General features: G+C 25.4%; 1 protein-coding gene across 1 annotated transcript; it reads left to right on the plus strand.

The window, feature by feature from the left end:
• Positions 1-11,483: 11,483 nt before the first annotated feature.
• On the plus strand, positions 11,484-18,931 carry LOC142233614 (putative phosphatidate phosphatase). Its single transcript, XM_075304603.1, has one exon. It carries the CDS (start codon positions 11,789-11,791, stop codon positions 12,854-12,856), a length of 1,068 nt encoding a protein of 355 aa, XP_075160718.1. The 5' UTR covers positions 11,484-11,788; the 3' UTR covers positions 12,857-18,931.
• The last annotated feature ends 6,024 nt before the right edge of the window (positions 18,932-24,955 follow it).

The following is a 24,955-nucleotide window of genomic DNA, read 5'->3' on the forward strand; positions in this document are numbered from 1 at the left end:
TGGGCTTAATGAACTGTCTGAATTTATTCTGATAATTGGTTGATAGTTTTGCTGCAAATAGAGGATGCTGATGAGGAATGTGGTAATTCCGAAACGTGCGTCCATCCAACCATCTTGCAGTCTATAGGGCTTTGCCCTATGGTTAAGCTACACTTGTAGTTTAGCCAATGCATGGTTTTAAGCTGAAATCAAAAAACAACAACAGAAATAAAATTTTGACAAAATTTTCTATAGAAATAAAATTTTGACAAAATTTTCTATAGAAATAAAATTTTGATAAAATTTCCTACAGAAATAATATTTTGGCAAAATTTTCTCGGAATAAAATTTTGACAAAATTTTCCATAGAAATAAACTTTTGACAGAATTTTCTATAGAAATAAAATTTTGACAAAATTTTCTATACAAATAAAATTTTGACTAAATTTTCTTTAGGAATAAAATTTTGACAAAATTTTCTTTAGGAATAAAATTTTGATAAAATTTTCTATAGAAATAAAATTTTGACTAAATTTTCTATAGAAATAAAATTTTGACAAATTTTTCTATAGAAATAAAATTTTGACAAAATTTTCTATAGAAATAAAATGTTCACAAAAATTTCTGTAGAAAGAAAATTTTTAAATTTTAAGGTAGAACATTTTACCAAATTTTCTATACGAATAAAATTTTGACAAAATTTTCTCTACCAGTAAATTTTTCAAACAAATTTCTCCAGGAATAAAATTTTGACCATTTTTTCTATAGAAACAAATTTTAACCCAAATTTTCCATAGAATTGAAATTTAGATCAAATTTTCTATAAAATAAAATTTTTAAAAAATTTTCTACAGAAATAAAATATTGACAAAATTTTCTATTGAAATAAAATTTTGACAAAATTGTCAATGGAAGTAAATTTTGACAAAATTTTCTACAGAAATAAAATTTTGAGCAAATTTTTATAGAAATAAAATTTTGACAAAATTTTCTATTGAATTGAAATTTTGACAAAATGTTCTATTGAATTGAAATTTTGACAAAATTTTCTATAGAAATAAAATTTTGACAAAATTTTCTATTGAAATAAAATTTTGACAAAATTTTCTATTGAAATAAAAGTTTGACAAAATTTTCTATTGAAATAAAAGTTTGACAAAATTGTCAATGGAAGTAAATTTTGACAAAATTTTCTACAGAATTAAAATTTTGAGCAAATTTTTATAGAAATAAAATTTTGACAAAGTTTTCTATAGAAATAAAATTTTGACAAAATTTCCTATAGAAAAAAAAATTTTGGCAAACTTTTCTATTGAATTGAAATTTTGACAAAATGTTCTATTGAATTGAAATTTTGACAAAAATGTTTATAGGAATAAAATTTTGACAACATTTTCTATAGAAATAAAATTTTGACAAAATTTTTCTAATGAAATAAAATTTTGACAACAATTTTTTATAAAAATAAAATTTTGATAAAATATTCTATAGAAATAAATTTCTGACAAAATTTTCTTTAGAAATAAAATTTTGACAAAATTTTCTATAAAATAAAATTTTCTATTTGTTTTTTTTTTTGTAAAATTTTCTCCAATTTTTGGTAGATTATTTTTGCTTGCCAGTACTTTTCTAAATTAAAAATAACTATGATTGCAATTTGCTATAGCATTGGACAGTAATTATAAATATCGCTATTTCATTGTAAAGTTGTTCATATTTAGGTTTACTTTACCGTTGATATGGCAACTCATTTTTCCACTCAGAAATATTTGAGGAAGCCAACACTTTAACAGTTATGAGTTTGACATTTGAAGTAGAGTTGTGCACGTGAGTAATAGTTTACTCACGCTCACGCACACTCACGACTGAAAAATCATACTCACGCACACTCACGCACGATATTTTTTGGTAGGACTCACGCTCACGCACACTCACGAAAAGAAAATTTTGTACTCATGCACACTCACGCACGAAAAGTCGTGACTCACGAAAAATACCGTGACTCACGAATAATTTTATGATTAATTTACCTTACCGAAGTGTCTGAAAACATGAGCATTATTAAAATCGAGAGTGTTATTAAACTCTTAACATCCCAGGTGTCACTAAAATTGTAATTGAATTTAACTCTTAAGCGTTTTATGTTGGTGAGCAGGAATATTTTCGTGAGTGTAATTCGTTACTCACGCACACTCACGAAGATATTATTTTCGTGACTCACGCTCACGCACGACATTTTGGTTTGTTAATCACGCTCACGCACACTCACGCTGTTGTCATAAGCGTGACTCACGACTCACGCACGAATCACGAAAATTTTCGTGAGTCACGACAATTTCGTGTCACGTGCACACCTCTAATTTGAAGTGTAAATAAAACACAGGTGCAATTGCATTCAAATATGTAAACAATGAATGCAACAAATATTAAAGTTCACTCACTGATATTGCGAATCAAATAGTAAACATGGGAGTGTTGAGAAGAATTAATCAATTTCAATAAAAAAATCATTGGCAGGAAAGAAACAAAATCAATCAATGACAAATAAAAGTAGGATAGTTTGTATGGATAACTGTGTACGTGAGCTTGGTATTATACTGAGAAATGGGAATTTTACAAGAAATCTTGACTAAATGAGATGATTTGAAATGAGGAAACCAAGAAGATGTCTGCTATTGTAGGTGTTATTGTAGCATGTGTGAGATGGTATTATGGACTCTCAGCAACTGTTGATATCAGACCAACTTCAACCAATGTTAATTAACAGTTAATGTTATTTTATAGGGAAATACGCTGAGTTGTTGGTTTTTCGCTTATTTAAAAGCTTTTTATCTAAGCTTTCTACATAAAGACACTTGCATGCTAAATATGATCTTCAGTTTTCCATTTTATTTAATTTAAATTTAATTGAATGAATTAATCATAAATTTTGCATAAAGAGTATAAAATGCTAACGCGTAGTGTTACAAAGTTAGAGAGTCAAATGTCGGTATTATGGTGAGCATTTTAGAAGGGCTTTAAATAATGAGCAGAAATGGCTTGTGATTTGTAATATTGGAATTGGGAAATTGGTTTCTTCTGAAAAATGTAGTGATGATTCCGATGAACGAAATTTAAAATCTACTACTCATCATACTCCATTTGTTGACCTAACACCTCATTCGATAAATGCGATAAATGCCTATTCAAGAAAGAGTTCATTTAGTTTCCGATGTGTTTCCCATTATGACACACTTCAACCAATATTTTCAATTATATAAACTGCGACAATTTTGGACATTTTAGATCCTCGCGGTTTAACATATACCCACTCCGTTAGTAACACATCAAAATATCAATTTCAGGTCAGAAATTAAAAACGATCTAATGACATTCGTCTGCCTGTCTGTAGGTGGCTTCTGCTTTTGCTTTCAATAGTAAAATTTCGTAGAAACTCTTTTTGTCTGCAGTCAGATTAAGATTGGCAATATCGGTCCATGTTCCGACATAGCCCCCATATAAGTCGATCGAATTTTCATGATATCGAAAATCTTCAAATAGAGTTATGCCAAATTTGGTTTTATCGGTCTACGTTTTGAATTCAATTTAACTTAATTTAATATTTAATTAATTTTAAGGATTTCAATACATTGTTCCACTCCAAACTCTTAGACTCAATAGAAAACTATAGGATGCAGGGTACACGTCTCAGTTAGTTCAAAAATTATCTGCATTATCGAACTTTCTGTGTGCACATAGATGGACTGATGAGCACAAAATTTTGATTTTATTTCAATAGAACATTTTCTGAAAATTTTATTTCTATAGAAAATTTTCTCAAAATTTTATTTCTATAGAAAATTTTCTCAAAATTTTATTTCTATAGAAAATTTTTTCAAAATGTTACTTCTATAGAAAATTTTGTCAAAATTGTATTTCTATAGAACATTTTCTCAAAATTGTATTTTTATAAAAAATTTTCTCAATTTTTTTTCTATAGAAAATTTTCTCAAAATTTTATTTCTAAAGGAAATTTTGTGAAAATAATATTTCTAGAGAAAATCTTCTCAAAATTTAATTTCTAAAGAAAATTTTATTTCTATAAAAAATTTTCTCAAAAATTTCTTTCTATAGAAAATTTTCTCAAAATTTTATTTCTATAGCAAACTTTTTTCAAAATTGTATTTCTCTAGAAAAATTTGTCAAAATTTTATTTCAATAGAAAATTTTTTCAAAATTCTATTTCTATAGAAAATTTTCTCAAAATTTTATTTCCATAGAAAATTTGTTCAAAGTATTATTTCTCTAGAAAATGTTCTCAAAACTTTTTTTTTCTATAGAAATTATTCTCAAAATTTTATTTCTTTAGAAAATTTTGTCAAAGTTTTATTTCTATAAAAAAAATTGTCAACATTTTATTTCCATAGAAAATTTGTTTAAAGTTTTGTTTCTATAGAAAATGTGTTTAAAATGTTATTTCTATAGAAAATTTTGTCAAGATTTTATTTTTTTTTATTTATAGAAAATTTATAGAAAATTTGTTCAAAGTTTTATTTCTATAGAAAATTTTTTAAAAATTTTATTTCTATAGAAAATATTCTCAAAATTTTATTTGTAAAGGGAATTTTCTTAAAATTTTATTTCTATAGAAAATTGTGACAACATTTTACTTTTGTAGAAAATTTTCTCAAAATTTTATTTTTAAAGGAAATTTTTTCAAAATTTTATTTCTATAGAAAATTTTCTCATATGTTTTGCATGTCATTCCACCATCACATTTATATTCAAAACTGATGTTAGGAACTGATGCTTACCTTTTCTATGGCGTCACGAATCTTAGTAAATTAAAAGTGAAATTTTCCATTTAAAATCAATTATTTCCCTTTTTGTAATTTTCTACTCTAGTCTGCCTCTTACACTCCTCTCTGTGTTTGAAGAGGTCAAGACAATAGAGATCTTAAAATGTCCATGAAGTCATTTTTTCCCAAGTACTTGACGAATATTCCTCATCTGCATTTTTCTAACAAAACAAAATAGACGTTCATCATCAAACAATAATTTAGCCTTCAACACCAGTGGACTCATATCAATAGATGGTTGAACAAAGAACACCTGACTGACAACTAAATGCAATGGTAGAGCGTAACCAATTCAAATTATTTTTGTTTTCGGAATGCATATCTAAAGTGCAAAGTGTTTTCTATAGTATTTGGGAGTTGAACATATATGGAGATGGGATACGAAACGCGGCTTGTATTGGAAACTGGTTGTTGACTTAGGTACAGGTAAGCCTATGGGAAACCAGGTCTCATATTCACTGGGAATAAAAGATCCTTCTGATTACCACGCGTTCTTATCGATGACGTATATTCTGGCTGATCTACATTTTCCTTCTTACGGGAAGCCAATAATTGGGTCGATTCGCGGATTGACAAAAACCCAAGACATTTTTCGTCTTGGTAACCAAATATTTCTAACATAATTCTACGCATTCGACGATACCTATCTGTACATTGGTTTTATTGAATTCCTCATTATGAATATGTAGATATTTCGAAATTTCACAAAAATGCAAATAGAAATAGAAAACAATAAATACACATATAAATATGTACAAATATAAATAAACGAAAATAAAACATAACCCTCGACAAGAATACAAAGCCATCGTGAGAAATCACATCTTCAATGAGTTATGCAAAGAGATATTTTGTTTCAACGAATAAAAAGAATATGCTGATCTAAAAACAGCTGATGACCGACGACGACGGACGTTGGATATGTGATTAGTATTCTTGAAAGAAACAACCATATGGTTCAAGTCGACTCTATTGTGCCATACACCTACTTTATCGAGTCATTTATAGTGAAGCCTCTTGATTTGAAATTTTGATTTTAAAAATAAAGTTTTGATAAAGTTTTCTATAGAAATAAAAGTTTGACAAAATTTTCTATAGAAATAAAATTTTCTACAGAAATCAAATTTCAACAAAATCTTCTATAGAAATAAAATTTCGACAAAATTTTCGATAGAAATAAAATGTTGACCAAATCTTCTATAGAAATGAAATTTTAGCAAAATTTCTATAGAAATAAAATTTTGACAAAATTTTCTATGGAAATAAAATTTTGTTAAATTTTCTACAGAAATAAAATTTTGTTAAATTTTCTACAGAAATAAAATGTTGACAAAACTTCTATAGAAATAAAATTTTGACAAAATTTTCTATGGAAATAAAATTTTGACAAAATTTTATATAGATTATATGGATTATATTATTCCGAAGGCGTATTCCTTATTATACTTCGTTAGAAGGAATGCTTCGGAATTTAAAGATCCTTATGTGAGGAAAAGTGTATATTGTTCGTTGGTCCGGTCTAAATTGGAATATGCGTCTATTGTTTGGAGTCCGACTGCTGCCATTCATATTAATCGGGTTGAGAGAGTCCAGAAATCTTTTATGAAATTTGCTATGAGCACTATAAATTTTTGTGATGGTCTTCCTTCTTATGAGAGTAGATGTATGCTTATTTCATTGAAAACTCTTAAGTCTAGGAGAGATATTTTTTCCGTAATGTTTTTACATGGTATTATTAATGGAAGTATTGATTGCCCAGAACTTCTTTCATTCATTAGATTTAATTCACCACCTCGTACATTAAGGTATTATTTTCCTTTCAATTTGGATTTTCATTCTTCAAATTATGCCTTGAATGAACCGATTCATAGGTCTATGAGATTATTTAATAATATGTGCGAACATTTAGATTTTTCTATTTCAAGAGTAATGTTTAAAAATTTGTTGAATAATTTAATAGTTTAATATTTATATTATATTTTTTTATTAGGATTAAGAAAATTTGTATTGCCAGTCTGTAAGGATTTATTCCGTAGACACAGAAATAAAGAAATAAAATTTTGTTAAATTTTCTACAGAAACAAAATGTTGACAAAATTTCTATAGAAATAAAATTTTGAAAAATTTTCTATGGAAATAAAATTTTGACAAAATTTTATATAGATATAAAATTTTGACAAAATTTTCTATAGAAATAAAATTTTGACAAAATTTTCTATGGAAATAAAATTTTGTTTAATTTTCTACAGAAATAAAATGTTGACAGAACTTCTATAGAAATAAAATTTTGACAAAATTTTCTATGGAAATAAAATTTTGACATAATTTTCCATAGAAATAAAATTTTGACCAAATCTTCTATAGAAATGAAATTTTAGCAAAATTTCTATAGAAATAAAATTTTAACAAAATTTTCTATGGAAATAAAATTTTGACAAATTTTTATATTAATATAAAATTTTGACAAAATGTTCTATAGTAATAAAATTTTCTATAGAAATAAAATTTTGACAAAATTTTCTATAGAAATAAAATTTTGACAAAATTTTCTATAGAAATAAAATTTTGTTAAATTTTCTACAGAAACAAAATGTTGACAAAATTTCTATAGAAATAAAATTTTGACAAAATTTTCTATGGAAATAAAATTGTAACAAAATTTTCTATAGAAATAAAATTTTGTTAAAATTTTCTATAGAAATAAAATTTTGACAAAATTTTCTATGGAAATAAAATTTTGACAAAATTTTATATAGATAAAAAATTTTGACAAAATTTTATATAGATATAAAATTTTGACAAAATTTTATATAGAAATAAAATTTTGACAAAATTTTCTATAAAAATAAAATTTTGACAAAATTTCTATAGAAATAAAAATTCTATGGAAATAAAATGTTGGTAAATTTTTCTATAGAATTAAAATTTTGAAAAAGTTTCTATAGAAATAAAATTTTAGTAAATTTACAACGTTCTATCTACACTGAGTGCTATAGGGTGCAACAATAAATATCCAATGCAGAAACAGGCAAAATCAAAAACTAATAACACAGTAGTAAAGCCCGATGAGAAGCCCAAAATAACTACTGTTGCTAATGCAAACAAATGGAAAGACCGACCTACCCCCCTCTGAGTAACCAAAGTAACGCAGCTGAATGAATGACGTTGAAAACGTCGACAAGTGTGAGCGAGCGTTATAAGCTCGCGAATATGGGTTTTTCTACCACAATGTGGTATCGTTGCACAATGGGCTGAAGACAGATCAATTGAGAAAAATGCAAAATCTTTGAGAGATGAAATAAAAGATCTCGGCTTTGTTCAGCGGGATATTTAAAAAGCAGATTGATGTATTGCATTCAGAAGTAAAGTTGTACATGATGGAATTCAAGAATTTCTTTATATGTTGCTGCAAAAGCACAAATAGCTATCGTTAGTGCCTTCCAGTACCCGTTAGCATGATATTTTTTTTACTTCTAAAAAGTATTATTTTACTTCCAAAAAGTCAGAAAATCTACTATAGAAATGAAATTTTCAGAAAATTTACTATAGAAATGAAATTTTCAGAAAATTTTCTATAGAAATAAAATTTTGACAAAACTTTTTATAGAAGGAAAATTTTCGATAGAGAGGTCGAAAAACATATCTCATTTAATAACATAATTTATTATGGTTTTAAATTCTTTAATAACTAAATAAAATTTTTAGAAAATTTTCTATAGAAATAAAATTTTGGGAAAATTTTCAATTGAAATAAAATTTTCTATAGAAATAAAATTTCCAGAAAATTTTCTGTAGAAACAAAATGTTCAGAAAATTTTTTAAAGAAATAAAATTTTTAGAAATTTTCTATAAAAATAAAATTTTCAGAAAAATTTCTATAGAAATAAAAGATTCAAAAAATTTTCTATTACTATAAAATTTTCGATAGATATAAATTTTCCAGAAAATTGTTTTTATATAAAAAAAAAAATAGAAAATTTTCTATAGTATAAAATTTTCAGAAAATTGTCTATAGAAAAAAAAAGTTTCAAAAAAAAAAAAAAATTCTATAGAAATACAACTTTCTGCAAATTTTCTATAGAAATAAAATTTCAGAAAATTTTCTATAGAAATTAAATTTCAGAACATTTTCTATAGAAATTAAATTTTAACTAAATTTTCCTATAGAAATACAAATTTGACAAATTTTCCTATAGAAATAAAATTTTCCGAAAATTTCCTATAGAAATAAAATTTTCCGAAAATTTTCTATAGAAATAAAATTTTAACCAAATTTTTCTATAGAAATAAAATTTTCCAAAAATTTTCTATAGAAATACAAATTTTCGGAAAATTTTTTATAGAAATACAAATTTCTGCATAGACATAAAAAAATTTTCCAATAGAAAAAAAAATTTGACAAAATTTCCTATAGAAATAAAATTTTCAGAAAATTTTCTATTGAAATAAAATTTTCAGAAAATTTGCTGAAAATTGTAATTATAATAAACATTGTAATTATAATAAGAAATGAAGACTAATAAAGACGAATTAAAAAATTGAAAAAAATTGACAAAATTTTCTATAGAAATAAACTTTTGACAAAATTTTCTATAGATATAAAATTTTGATAAAATTTTCTATGGAAATAAAATTTTACAAAATTTTATATAGATATAAAATTTTAACAAAATTTTCTATAGAAATAAAATTTTGACAAAATTTTCTATAGAAATAAAATTTTGACAAAACTTTCTATAGAAATAAAATTTTTAGAAAATTTTCTATAGAAACAAAATTTTCAGAAAATTTTCTATAGAAATAAAATATTGCAGAAAATTTTCTATAGCAATAAAATTTTGACAAAACTTTCGATAGAAAAAAATTTTCGATAGAAATAAATTTTCCAGAAAATTGTTTTTATATAAAAAAAAATAGAAAATTTTCTATAGTATAAAATTTTCAGAAAATTGCCTATAGAAATAAAAGTTTCAAAAAAAATTTTCTATAGAAATATAATTTACTGCAAATTTTCTATAGAAATAAAATTTCAGAAAATTTTCTATAGAAATTAAATTTCAGAACATTTTCTATAGAAATTAAATTTTAACTAAATTTTCCTATAGAAATAAAAATTTGACAAATTTTCCTATAGAAATAAAATTTTCCGAAAATTTCCTATAGAAATAAAATTTTAAATAAATTTTCCTATAGAAATAAAAATTTGACAAAATTTCCTATAAAAATAAAATTTTCCAAAAAATTTCTATAGAAATGCCAATTTCCGAAAATTTTCTATATAAATAACATTTTCGGAAATTTTTTTATAGAAATACAAATTTCTGCATAGATATAAAAAAACTTCCAATAGAAATATAAATTTGAAAAAATTTCCTATAGAAATAAAATTTTCAGAAACTTTGCTGAAAATTGTAATTATAATAAACATTTTAATTATAATAAGAAATGAAGACTAATAAAGACGAATTAAAAAATTGAAGAAAAAAATTTACAAAATTTTGACAAAATTTTCTATGGAAATAAAATTTTGACAAAATTTTATATAGATATAAAAGTTTGATAAAATTTTCTATAGAAATAAAATTTTGACAAAACTTTCTATAGAAATAAAATTTTTAGAAAATTTTCTATAGAAACAAAATTTTCAGAAAATTTTCTATAGAAATAAAATATTGCAGAAAATTTTCTATAGCAATAAAATTTTGACAAAACTTTCTATAGAAAAAATTTTCAGAAAATTTTCTATAGAAATAAAATTTTCAGAAAATTTTTTTGTAGAAATAACATTTTCAGAAATTTTTCTATAGAAATAAAATTTTCAGAAATTTTTCTATAGAAATAAAATTTTCAAAAAATTGTCTATAGAAATAAAATTCTCAGAAATTGTTTTTATAGAAATAAATTTTTCAGAAATTTTTTATAGAAATAAAATTATCAAAAAAATTTCTATAAAAATAATTTTTTTCGAAAATTCGCTATTGAAAACAAATGTTGGCTAAATTTTCTATAGAAATAAACTCTTCAGAAAATTTTCTATAGAAATAAAATTTTCTGTAGAAGTAAAATTTTCTGAAAATTTTATAGAAATAAAATTTTGACAAAACCTTCTATAGATTTTGATAAAATACAACGCTTTGCTTTATTGCTTTACATTTCAGCCACTCTGTAATAATTTCAGCTTACAATATTTGTAGTAACTCTCAACCCATTGTGCATATAACTGAAACTTGAAATTCACAGCTAAAGAGTTTAGTGTTATAATGGTGGTGCTATTTTTCACAATAAACAAAACATTGAGAGTTGTTTTTTTGTTCTTCTTCTTCTTCTTCCCAATGAGAGAGGGAGGCCAGGGAATATAACGTAAACATAATTTTTAGGTAGCTACGCTTATTTATGATAACTGAACACTCAAAACACCCATCTTGTAACACATTCGACCCTCTTGGCCATCCCTCTTTCGTTCAGTGTGAGAGTATTCATTGAGACTAACATGATGAGTGAATGAAGAGAGTATAATTGTGGATTAAGGTGAGAGTAAAGCCTATACTAATAATAACAACAACAACAACAAGTGGCACTAAGTTAAGCACGATTGTTTGGTGCATGGCGGATTTTTTTTGTAAACGGGCAGCAGTAACAGCAACAGCACCTTCCTCTAAGCCATGTTATTTTGAGTCTTCAGTTTAGTCATTACGAAAACCTGCGCGAGATAGGTGTTGTAGTACGGTGGGCTTGGTGGTATTCGTCGCGTCTTGAACGTGTCTTCCGAAAATTAAAAGAAAGAAAATAAACGAATGGACAAAATTGAAACGAAAAAAATCCAAAGATATCAGCTAGAGCTAGACTTTGCAGAAGAAACCAACAAAAAATTGTGCTTTACAGAATAAATCGCAAAAAAAAGAGATCAAAGATTTCACAGAATATCTTAGTTAGAGTGAAGACTGTTGGAGACGGATCTCCGTTTAAAGTTCATGATGAAACGTTTAAAGAGTTTTGCCCGCATTGCCTTTGACTTGGTGATCTTTGCTGCTGTGTGTTTAAGTGAATTGGCCCTAAGGAAATGGTTTAGGCCACACAAACGAGGCTTCTTCTGCAACGATGAGTCACTGCAATATCCCCTCAGAGAAAACACCATTAGTGTCACCTTGATGGTCAGCATTGTCTTGGCTGTGCCTTGTTCCGTGATTGTGGTCATAGAATTGTTCAAGCAACTTTCTCCCCAATTGCCAAACGGTGGAGGAGACAAACGCAAATCATGCTCGGTTCAGAACACGAAACAAGGTTGCCGTTTGGGTGAACGCGTCATGCATTGTTATGCCCAGCTGGGCTATTATCTTTTCGGTTTGGCTTTGACCCTGGTGGCCACTCATATAACGAAAATATCTGTGGGCCGTCTGAGGCCACATTTCTTTGCTGTCTGCCAACCCCAAATGCCGGATGGTTCCACGTGTAAGGATTCCTTCAATTTTGGCCGCTACATCGAGGATTATCAATGTGTGGGTGAAAATATGACCGAATCAAATTTGCTGCAGGTTGGCCAATCATTTCCCAGTGGCCATTCCAGTATCTTTTTCTATGCCATGATCTATTTGGCCTTCTATCTACAGGCCTGTCTAAGCACTAGGGCATCCAAGTTACTCAAACATTTGCTGCAATTCATTTTCATTATGTTTGCCTGGTATGTGGCCCTATCAAGGATCTCGGATTATTGGCATCATTGGTCTGACGTATTGGCTGGAATTATCTTGGGATCGAGCATCGCCTTTATAGTGGCCTCATATGTGGCCCACATCTTTGTGCGAAGACCCATGCGGCAAAACTCGAATGTGGCCCCTAAACCACCAGCGAAGCCTTCAGCCTCGCCAGCAGGTTCTTCGGGAAAATCCAATGCCTCACCACCAGTCTTGCCCGCCTATACATTTGGGACATTGCCATATTTGCCTCATCCCCATGCCACAGCGGCAGCAGTGGCTGCAGCAGCAGCTCAGCAACAGGCCCAATTTGCCCAAACCTATCATAATTACGGCTATGTACCATAGCTCCTTCATGTCAGCAAGCACCGTGATTAGTAGCCAATGTGAAAGTAGTCAATCATCATCATCAGCATCAGCGTCATCAGCATCACACAGCTCCATATATACCATAAAGCATCGAACTCATTGCGCTTCATAGCCTACAAGCTGCAGTGGCATGCATCAAAGATTATGCCAGGCAGTTTAGCCATTTATTTGCTTCTTTTTTGGGATATTGAAAAAATGGCATATCTTGAACATTGTGGTCTTCGTCTCCCCCCGAAAACCTCCTCACTGGTATGACTAGGCGACACAAAAAACAAAATCTTTTTTTATGATAGTTTTTTAGAAGTAAGTTGTTTTTTTTTTTAGCAAGTCGAACTAAAATCATTTCGTTGAAATACTCTTTAAATTCTGGTCCTAACCATCTTTGGTTAAGGTGATGATGATGGTGGAGTGGTGTGTTGTTGAAAAATGCAACAGCGTTCACGTTTTAAGGAATGTGTTGTAATTTTTCACCATAATTGATGGACTATTGGGTGTGGCCAAATAAATAATGAGGACTCTGGTATTTTTGGGAATGTTACAGACTATAATGGATATTTGTAGAGACATTTAGGACTCTTTCTTTCTCTCTCTCTCTCTCTTTTTCTCCCTAATGAGATATTCAATATAAATTGGCAACACTGGCCTTGTAAAGGAAAACAGCTGATCCTAGTAAACAAAAAAATTGTCGTTTTTAATGAAAGTATCACAATTGATGTGCTAATACTTTTGATTCTATTCAAATTTAATTTTTAAACTTTCTATTTTTTTGTATTCTTTATAAAAAAAGGGGGAAACAAATAAAAACAAAAGTCACAATTGAGGTCTAGAACAATACATTTGAACTAAACAATCAACAATATTAGAAGATATCGAAGAAATCTCCGTATATAATTTTTATGGAAATTAGAATTAGAAACTTTTCATTGTAATCAAGGAGACAAAACAACAATACTATATGGACAATATGTATATACTTTCTCCGACTTAGAGAAATCTTGTTTTTATAAAAATTATTTAAAAATCTTAAATTAACCAATGGAAGAGATTTTCATGAACCCAACAAAAGCAACATTAGTATTTAATATTGATTTTAACCCCTAAATGCACATGAAACATTGTGCAAAATTCTAAAAAAAAATTTGCGTAGCACATTTTTTTTTTTGAATTTTGTGTTTTTTGTTTGTTTTACATAGTGGTTGTATCTTAAAAGACACAGTGCGCATTAAATTAAGTTTTTGTTTACAAATAAACAATTTGATTTGTAGTAAAGTATAGAGAATAGAGATATTTCATTATTTCATATTTTTTATTCATATTTTAACAACATTCCTTTTACTTCTGGTAAAATTTAATTATTCTCCAATTTGTGGGTTTTTGAATTCTCGGCCAAAACTTCATTTCAATTTTCTTTCAATTTTGGTCTCGTTTTACACAAAAGTCCTATAGAAACATATTTTTTGAAACCACGTTATAATGTTTAGAATGCAAAAAACTTAGTTTTGAAAAATTCAATCCAAATTTTAAGGCGTAAGAATTTTTTTCTGGTTGTATCTTAAAAGATACAGTGTGCATTTAAGGGTTAATGTTTTGCCTTTCTCAAACATCTACAACAATAAATTGCTTATTTTGTGCTCTAAATTGTTTTTTCCCTTGGGGGGTTTTTATGCATTTTTCCCTTAAGTCTTCGATGCCTGATATAAATTTTCCAAATTGATTTCAAACTAATTTTTTTAGGTTTTTTTTTTCAAAAATCGGAAAACTATAATTTTCCAATTATTCCAAATTTTTTGATCTTTTTGAAGTTGTCCTTTAATGTTTATTGGAAAACTGATCACAATTGTTAAATTTTAAAAATTCTGAAAAATTTTACTTTATTATGATTATTTAAATGTTCAATTTTGATTTTGTCAAATTGTTGGAAACATATGTGAACTACAGACATGATAAAAGCGTAGCATGGAAAATCCTTTTTTATAAGATTATGATCATAGATAGAAAATATGAAGAAATTGCAATCACAATAAAATTTACATTTTGTGATTTTTTTGAGATTTATAAAAATTAAAAAATTTTTGAAAAATCAGGGTTTCGACACTTCACCCGGAGAAGGAATACGATCACCTCAAACATGTTTCAAGAGCAAAATTTTAGGTGGTGACCATGTAACATGGTTTTCGCAACCATGTTATTTTCTCGAAAATCATGTTTCTGATTTCGGCAAACAGGTTGTATTTGACGAGAAAATAACATTTTAGTGACAAACATGTTACATGGTCACCATACAAAAATAACATTTTGCTCTTAAAACATGTTTGAAATGAACATATTCCTTCTCTGCTTGTTTCTCTTCGAAAATTTGATTTTTTTTTTTAATTCTGGAAGAGTGTATATTTTGCGATTATAGAAAAATTAAATTTGACGCACTTGAAAAATATCAAAAAACTGTTTACCCTTTTCCCATATTTATGAAAAATTTTTAACAATCAGGGGTTCGCCATTTTTTTTTTGGAAAATTGTATTTTTTTTGTATGTTTGGAAAAGTTTTTTTTTGCGGTTATAGAAAAATCAAATTTTGACCCACTTCGAACTGTCGCATCGAAAAATATCACAAAACTTGTTCTTTTCCCATATTTATAAAAAATAAAAATTTTAAACAATCAGGGTTGCGCCATTTTCGTTTGGAAAATTGGATTAGTGTATATTTGGCGATTATAGAAAAATTAAATTTTGACGCACTTGAAAAATATCACAAAACTTTTTCCATTTTCCCATATTTATGAAAAATTTTTAACAATCAGGGGTTCGCCATTTTTTTTTTTGGAAAATTGTATTTTTTTTTGTATGTTTGGAAAAGTTTTTTTTTTGCGGTAATAAAAAAATCAAATTTTGACGCACTTCGAACTGTCGCACCGAAAAATATCACAAAACTTTTTCTTTTCCCATATTTGTAGAAAAATATAAAAAATTTCAAACAATCAGGGTAACGCCATTTTCTTTTGGAAAATTGGATTAGTGTATATCTGGCGATTATAGAAAAATAAAATTTTGACGCACTTGAAAAATATCACGAAACTTTTTCCCTTTACCCATATTTATGAAAAATTTGAAACAATCAGGGTTTCGCCATTTGCTTATGGAAAATTGATTTTTTTTTAATTTTTGGAAACGTTTTTTTTTGCGGTTATAAAAAAATCAAATTTTGACCCACTTCGAACTGTCGCACCGAAAAATATCACAAAACTTTTTCTTTTCCTATATTTGTAGAAAAATATAAAAAATTTCAAACAATCAGGGTAACGCCATTTTCTTTTGGAAAATTGGATTAGTGTATATTTTGCGATTATAGAAAAATTAAATTTGACGCACTTGAAAAATATCACAAAACTGTTTTCCCATATTTATGAAAAATTTGAAACAATCAGGGTTTCGCCATTTGCTTATGGAAAATTGATTTTTTTTTTATTTTTGGAAAAGTTTTTTTTGCGGTTATAAAAAAATCAAATTTTGACGCACTTCGAACTGTCGCATCGAAAAATATCACAAAACTTGTTCTTTTCCCATATTTATAAAAAATAAAAAATTTTAAACAATCAGGGTTGCGCCATTTTCGTTTGGAAAATTGGATTAGTGTCTATTTGGCGATTATAGAAAAATTAAATTTTTACGCACTTGAAAAATATCACAAAACTGTTTACCCTTTTCCCATTTTTATGAAAAATTTTTAACAATCAGGGCTTCGCCATTTTTTTTGGAAAATTGTATTTTTTTTTTTTTTTGTATGTTTGGAAAAGTTTTTTTTTGCGGTTATAAAAAAATTAAATTTTGACGCACTTCGAACTGTCGCACCGAAAAATATCACAAAACTTTTTCTTTTCCCATATTTGTAGAAAAATATAAAAAATTTCAAACAATCAGGGTAACGCCATTTTCTTTTGGAAAATTGGATTAGTGTATATCTGGCGATTATAGAAAAATAAAATTTTGACGCACTTGAAAAATATCACCAAACTTTTTCCCTTTACCCATATTTATGAAAAATTTGAAACAATCAGGGTTTCGCCATTTTTTGTTTTTTTTTGTTTTTTGGAAAATTGATTTTTTTTAATTTTGGAAAAATTAATTTTTTGCGGTTATAGAAAAACCAAATTTTGACGCACTTGAACTATCGCACCGAAAAATATCACAAAACTATTTCTTTTCCCATATTTGTAAAAAAAATATAAAAAATTTTAAACAATCAGGGTTAGGCTATTTTCTTTTGGAAAATTGGATTTTTTTGTATGTTTGGAAAAGTTTATTTTTTGCAGTTATAGAAAAATCAAATTTTGATGCTCTTGACATGTCAAACTGTCGCACCGAAAAATATCACAAAACTTTTCCTTTTACCATATTTATAAAAAATAAAAAATGTTCAACCACCAGAGTTTCACCATTTTCTTTTGGAAAATTGGATTTTTTTTTAATATTGGAAAAGTTTATGTTTTGCAGTTATAGAAAAATCAAATTTTGATGCACCTGACATGTCGAACTTGGCATAAATTCTATGACCTACAAATAAAACAAAATCCTATTGAAACCACTAAGGAAATACCCTTAAAATTATATTTTTTCATAGGATTATAATTATTAACTAAATATGAGAATTGTGGCAACCATTTAGCTGGTTGATAGTTCGTATAGACATTGGCTTCTTCGACATTCCAAAAATTTTTAAGAGTCAAATATTTTAAAAAATGCAGTTTTTCAAAATTTGAATGCACCGAAAAAAAAATATAACAAAACTTTTTCCAATTAAAAATTTAACCCCCTTTTCCCATATTTATAAAAATGTAAAAAAAATAAAAAAAAGGGTTTCGCCATTTTCGTTTGGAAAATTGTTTTTTTTTTTGTTTAATTTTGAAAAAGTTTCTTTTTTGCGCTGATAAAAAAAATAAATTCTATGTAAAATCCTGTTTAAACCATTAAGTAAATATCCTTAAAATTATGATGTCTTTTCATCATAGACTAAATATGAGATTTGTGGCAATCAGCTAAATTAGTTATGTTTTTATTCAAATAGACATTGGCTTCTTCGACTTTCTAAAATTTGTAAGAGTAAAATATTTAAAAAATTCAGTCTTTCAACTTTTTGAAGTTTAGGAAAAATATAGATGCACCGAAAAAAAATATCACAAAAATTTCCAATTAAAATTTTAGTGGAATTTTTCAAAATATTTAATTTCAAATTTAATTAACTAAACAATTTGTTTTATTAAAACAAACAACAATTACATAAATTAATTGTATCAGTTAATTATTTAATTAATCTCTTAATTAATATTGGTGTCTATCATTTCTGTGATTAAAAAAAATCAATTAAAAATTAATTGGATCAAATAATTTCGTGATTACAGAAAAAACTATTTTTTTCTAAGTATTTGAATTTATCTGCAAGATTTGTATTGAAAGAAATTTGTAACAATATTTTTTTTTTAATTTTTGCTTTTGATCTAAATGTTGGACAAACCAATTCCCAGTTGGCATTATGCATTAAGAGCAAATGAGTCAGCATTTTAGGAAAATTATTGATGATTGATAAATTTCGTTATTTGGAAATAAATAAGGCCAGGAAATATATACTTGATTTTGGGATTTATTTCATTTGGCTCTAATACATACTTTATGAATAGTTTTAATACTATTGATATAACCTGAAAAATCAACCTTTTTTCCTATAACCAATAGTCTGCACACCAAACCATGGTATACCAAAAAGACAACAACCACTGTATGTAGATACCCTGTAACGACAACTTAGTTGTCGTTGTCCACCTTCAGAGACCAGATTTGTTAAATTTACTTAACTTAGTCGTATATTCTTATAAATATATAGAAAATAAGTTACAACTTTTTGTTTGTGTATATGTATAATATAAATAGTCGAAGAATAGTATGATATATGATCAGCTGAAATGCAAAACAACTTAAGTAAGCAATAAGACAAAGTGATAATAATACATTAAAAATAAATCGATCTATTTAAAAAGTAATGAATAAACAAAATTATTAAATTAATTAATTTCTTTAATCTAAAGTCCAATTTGTTAAAACAAATATATATTAGAATCAATTGAGATTTTAATTGCAAATAAAAATAACTTAACGAAAAAAAAATAAAAATAAAAACAAATATATAAATAAAATATTTTTTAAATAAAAAATTATTTATTATTTCATTTAAATTCTGTAATAGCCTTTTGATTATTAAGTTTTTCAACTAAAACTTAAAATTAAAAGTGCAAAAATATACATGTCAATTACTCACAATTTCATATATTGAAATTAATTTATTAGCTGATAGCCTTTGTAGCTAATGCTATTTCTTTTTTCTTTATACTTGCCTTATATTTATATAAGCTAAGTTAAATTTAATAAATAAATAAATAAATTAATTTATTTAAACAAAAACCGTGCCTAAAAACTATTTTTCGGTTCAAAAACCGAACATAGTACCCACTATAACACAGAAAAAAATTTTCTAAAAAAAAATTCAAATTTTTTCAAATTATTTTTTTTTTTAATTTTCAAAAATATTCACTTAAAAATTTAATTGATTCAAATAATTTTTAAAGTAAAACAAAAAATATATTTTATTTGATTGCACAAAAAAAAATCACGAAAATGTTTCCAATTAAAATCTTAATTGAATTTAAAAAATATTAAATTAAAAATTTAATTGATTCGACAAATTGAAACAAAAATCAACAACAAATATTAATAGCATAAATTCATTTTTTAACTGACTTTCAATTAATTTTTAAATTGATACTATCATGTCTGTGATTGAAAACATTTTAATTACTAAAATTAATTGGATCAATTAATTGCTCGATTGAATCAGAAAGATTTTTTTTGTGTGAAGAAAAAAAATCACCTAATTTTTTTCATATAAAATTTTTCTGTGTGTTTTTCTTATTCAATTCAATTACAAATTTAATTGATTCATATAACCTTTAAGTTAAAAAAGGGAAAATTTATTTGTACCCATTAAAAAATTAATTTTTTATTGACTTAGTTGATTAACTATCGCTATAATTTTTTGATTAAAAAAATCATCTAATGTTTTTCCAAATAATTTTTTTTTGTGATGTTTATTCCAAAATTATTCAATTAAAATTTTAATTGATTCAAATAGCTTTTTAGTTAAAAAAAAACAGCAAAAAAGTTAATTTTACCTAATAAATAATTATTATTATTTTTTTTTGACTTGGGTGATTATCTATCACTACACTGCGATTGAAGAAAAAAATCACCTAATTTTTTTAAAATAAAAATTTTCTGCGCGATTTTCTTATTCGAAAATTATTCAATTAAATATTTAATTGATTCAAATAAAATTTAAGTTAAAAAAAAACAGAAAAATTATTTTTACGCATTAAAAAAAATAATTTTTTATTGCCTTGGTTGATTAACTATCACTAACATTTTGTGATTAAAAAAATCATATATTTTTTCCAAATAAATTTTTTTGTGTTGTTTATTCCAAAATTATTCAATAAAATTTTAATTGATTCAAATAGCTTTTTAGTTAAAAAAAAGCAAAAAAAGTTAATTTTACCTACTAAGTAATAATTTTTTTTTTTTGACTTGGGTGATTATCTATCACTACCATTTTTGCGATTGAAGAAAAAATCACCTAATTTTTTTTTTTGTTTTTAATAATTTTTTTTTTCGTTTTTCTTTATTCCAAAATTTTTCAATTAAAACTTTAATTGCTTCAAATGAAATTTAAGTTTAAAGAAGGGAAAATTATTTTTACCCATTAAAAAAAAAACATAATTTTTTATTGACTTGGTTGATTAACTATCGCTATAATTTTTTGATTAAAAAAATCATCTAATGTTTTTCCAAATATTATTCAATTAAAATTTTAGTTAACTCAAATAGCTTTTTAGTTATAAAAAGCAAAAAAGTTAATTTTACCCATTAAATAATTATTTTTTTGACTTGGGTGATTATCTATTACTACCATTTTTGTGATTGAAGAAAAAAATCACCTAATTTTTTTAACTATTTTTTTTTTTTTTTTCAAATAAAACTTTAATTGATTCAAATAAATTTTTTGTTAAAAACAAAATAATTTTGCCTACTAAAAAAATATATTTTTTTTTTGACTATCACTATCATTTTTATGTTTGAAAAAATGTTAAATAAAAATTAATTGGATCAATTATCTTTGGGATTGAAGATAGAAAATATTTATTGTGGATATTTGATACCATTAGGGAGTTAAGTTAACAATTAAAAAATATATATAAAACATTATTTGTTATCATTGTTTCTCTTTGATTTTCGTCTACTATTTTTTAATAGATAAATAAATTATTGATTTTTCAAGCCCCAGGTATTTTTGTTTTAAAATTTTCTGTTTATTTTTCCCGAGGAAGCGATTCAGTGTGGCAATCGCGAAATATTGAGAAAAATAAATTAAATAATATAAAACAAAAAATATATCGACCTTAAAAAAAAAAAAACATTAATTTATTATTATTTTTTATATATAATTATTTATATTGATAATAAAAATTCATATTTTTACAGTCTTGAATTAAAAGGAAAAAAATTGAAAATAACATTCGCAAGACACAAATAATAGGCCAGTAAAAAAGAGCTTCCAAAAATCAGGAAGTTGTGCAAATTTGGGTCATTTCCAATGAATTTTACATGGGCTTGTCATAGAACTGAAGTACTTCATTTACGATTACCGTTACCATTTTTTTTTCAATATTTTACTTCTATGGAAAATTTTCGTAGAATTTTATTTTTTATGGAAATTTTACCGAAATTGTATTTCTATAGAAAATTTTTACAAATTTTTATTTCTATTGAAAGTTTTGTCACGCTTTCCCGAGGAAGCGATTCAGTGTGGCAATCGCGAAATACTGGGAAAAATAAATTAAATAATAAAAAATAAACAATATATCGACCTTAAAAAAACATTAATTTATTATTATTTTTTTATATATAATTATTTATATTGATAATAAAAATTCATATTTTTACAGTCTTGAATTAAAAGGAAAAAATTTAAAATTCTTAATAACTAATTTTGCATTTTTTTATTAAATTATTTCCATTTGTAAGTTTATTCCTTCAGTCTGTAATTATTATAAATTCAATTTAAGTGAGAACTGTAGCCATAGTAAATTTTTGCTGTTTGATGTATAATTATTTTTTTCCTTAAACATTTTTAAAAATCTATTAATTCTGTCTTTTAATTTTTTTATATATTGATGTATAATTATTTTTTTCCTTAAACATTTTTAAAAAGCTATGTATTCTGTTTTTTAATTTTTTTTATAAAAATTTTTAAAAATCTATTAATTTTTTTCATTTGAAACATGTATTGAAAATAATTTTATAATTGTTTTTCAATTAAAATCTCAATTGATTTTTAAATTATTTTAATATAAAAATGTTATAAAAAATTTATTGATTCAATTAACTTTGTTTGTCACAAAACAAGCTTCAAGAAAAAATATATTCTTTTCTGTGTAGTTGAAACAAAAAAATATATATACAGAAAAAAAATTCACGAACATTTTTCCAATTAAAATTTTAATTGAGTTTTAAAAAATATTAAATTATAAAATAAATCGATTCAACAATTGTTTTTATTGAAACAAAAATCAATCACAAAAATAATAGTATTAATTAATTTTTTAAATTTACTTTCAATTATTTTTTTAAGTGATACTATCATTTCTGTGATTGAAGACACTTCAATTAAAAAAAAAAAAATAATTGGATCAATTAATTTCGTGATTGAATCAGAAAAAAATTTTTGGTGTGTATATTTTCTGTTTGCAAAAAATTCCATGAAAACTATTTTCGAAAGTCTTTTTCAATTAAAATTTCAATTGTTTTTAAATTATGTTTACATAATAATTTTATAAAAAAAAATAATTGACTCAAATAACTTTATAGTCACACAACATGAGTCAGGAAAAAATATATATTATTTTCTGAATTAAAAAATTATATAATTTTTTATATTGGAAAAATTATTCATAAGTCATTTTCCATTAAAGCTGAAAATACTTATGATATTCTTGACATATTGCATTTTTTTAATTAAATGTTTGTTATTTTTTATCTTTATTTAATCAGGTTATTTCTGTGCTTAAAATTTAATAAAAATTAGGGATCAATTAAAATTTTATTGAAAGAGTTTGGTTGACTGATATGTACAACATTTCAACTAAAATGCAAAAGCAAAATAATTATAAATTTTTTTAGACCCCCCAAAAAAAAAAACAAAAATTAATTTTTGATTTGTATTTTAGTAAGGCTAGTATGCATTTATGCAAATAAATTAAAAAAATATTTTTTTGGTCTAAAAAAATATATATATTTTTTTTTGCATTTCACTCGAAATATCAAATATTTTTAATTAAAAAATAATTGATCTTAATAATTTTTTCCGATTTTTTTTTTTCAAATTATTCTTAAGTTATTTTGCATTATAGCTGACATTATCAAAGCTATTCTTAACTTGTTGCAATTTTTTAAGATTATTTTTGTACTAAAATAATTATGTACATATTATGTAATTTATTGAAAATTTTTTGAAATACTCTTAAGCCACAAAGTGAAGAAGAAAAAATAAAAATTTATAAATACCAATAAATTTTTGTATTCTTTGTTGTTATTTCAATATTATTGTAGATAAAAGCAAACATTAAAAAACAACAAAAAAATAAATTTGTTTCTTATAAAATACAAAATATTTCATGGATTTTATCTTGTTAGTATAGGCAACAAACTAAAGACGGCCTTTTTTTCTGGTATTTCTTTGTATGGAGGTTTTTGTTTTTTTTTTTTAATTTATGAAAACATTTTTTTTTTACATTTGGAATTTTGTTTTTATTTTTTTGCGTCAACTGGTATTTGCAAGAGTTGCAGAGGGACATATCATTACACTAAGATTGCCATTAAAACCTGTTGCAAACCTGTTCACGAGGACCATAAGGTAAAGTAAGTTAGGGTAACAAACTAGTTAAATGGCACGTTGTTTGACTTTCAATTCCATCCATATTTACACTAAGCCTTGGCTGGCAGAGCGTATTTGGTATTCAAGACATAACGAACTGGAGACTATGGAGATGTAAAATGCATTTGAATTAATGTTGCTTAAATATTACCGGCATTAAAATATGTGGTGGGTTGGTACATTGCAATTCATTCAATGAGGATTAGCATAGATTCTGCAATTTTGGCTTATGAAATTATAATATTTGGCCTTTAATACACTCAAGGAAAAAATTCCATTCAAATTTTTCAAACAATTTTAATACGAACTGTTTTTTTTTATTTAAAGGAAATGTGACATAATGCTAACACTGGTGGCACCATTTATCAAATTTCAGGTGGATGGAATAAAAACCTCCAATATTTTACAAACAGAACCATTGGAATATCACGCTATTGTGGTGGATATAAAAAAATAACATATTCGGTTTGTGTCTTGACTAAAAGAAATTCAATGTACCTCCTTGTCAATATTAATGATTTCCGTACAAAATCTGGGCGAAATATGATTTATTTCAAACAATCAGCAGTCAAATTTATACCCATCCATGAATGGTTTAGAAAATAACAAATCGTGCTATACTCACCCAACCATTAGACCAAGTTAATGGTATTCCTTTCCCGAAAATGTGCTAAGTATATAAACATTTTCTAATGGTTCACGTGTACGTACCTGAAAAGAGAAAAAGAATATATATTTATTTTTTTTCTAATTGGAAATAATTAAGGGGTTTGCAAAAGTAAAACGAAGTAGTGTTATTTTTTGGTATGTTGAAAGACGTAAAGGTCAAAAGCCTTAGGGAGAAAAAATATGCTCACCATAGGCTGGCTACTAGCAAACTTGGATAATGTATTTTACAAAATAGCCTTTCCACATTAAATTTTAAGCTATCCCTGTGTTGGTCCTACTTCACTTTCTTCAAAAGAAATATATGGCTATATGATCCACATTTGCAAGCATGCCGTCTTTTCTTTCCCAAACAATAACATTCGCAAGACACAAATAAT

Source organism: Haematobia irritans, chromosome 4 (genome assembly GCF_050003625.1).
Source record: "Haematobia irritans isolate KBUSLIRL chromosome 4, ASM5000362v1, whole genome shotgun sequence".
Classification (NCBI taxonomy): domain Eukaryota; kingdom Metazoa; phylum Arthropoda; class Insecta; order Diptera; family Muscidae; genus Haematobia; species Haematobia irritans.

Excerpts from the sequence above, each read along its gene's own strand:
- LOC142233614 (XM_075304603.1), top strand. The coding sequence starts at position 11,789 with ATGATGAAACGTTTAAAGAGTTTTGCCCGCATTGCCTTTGACTTGGTG.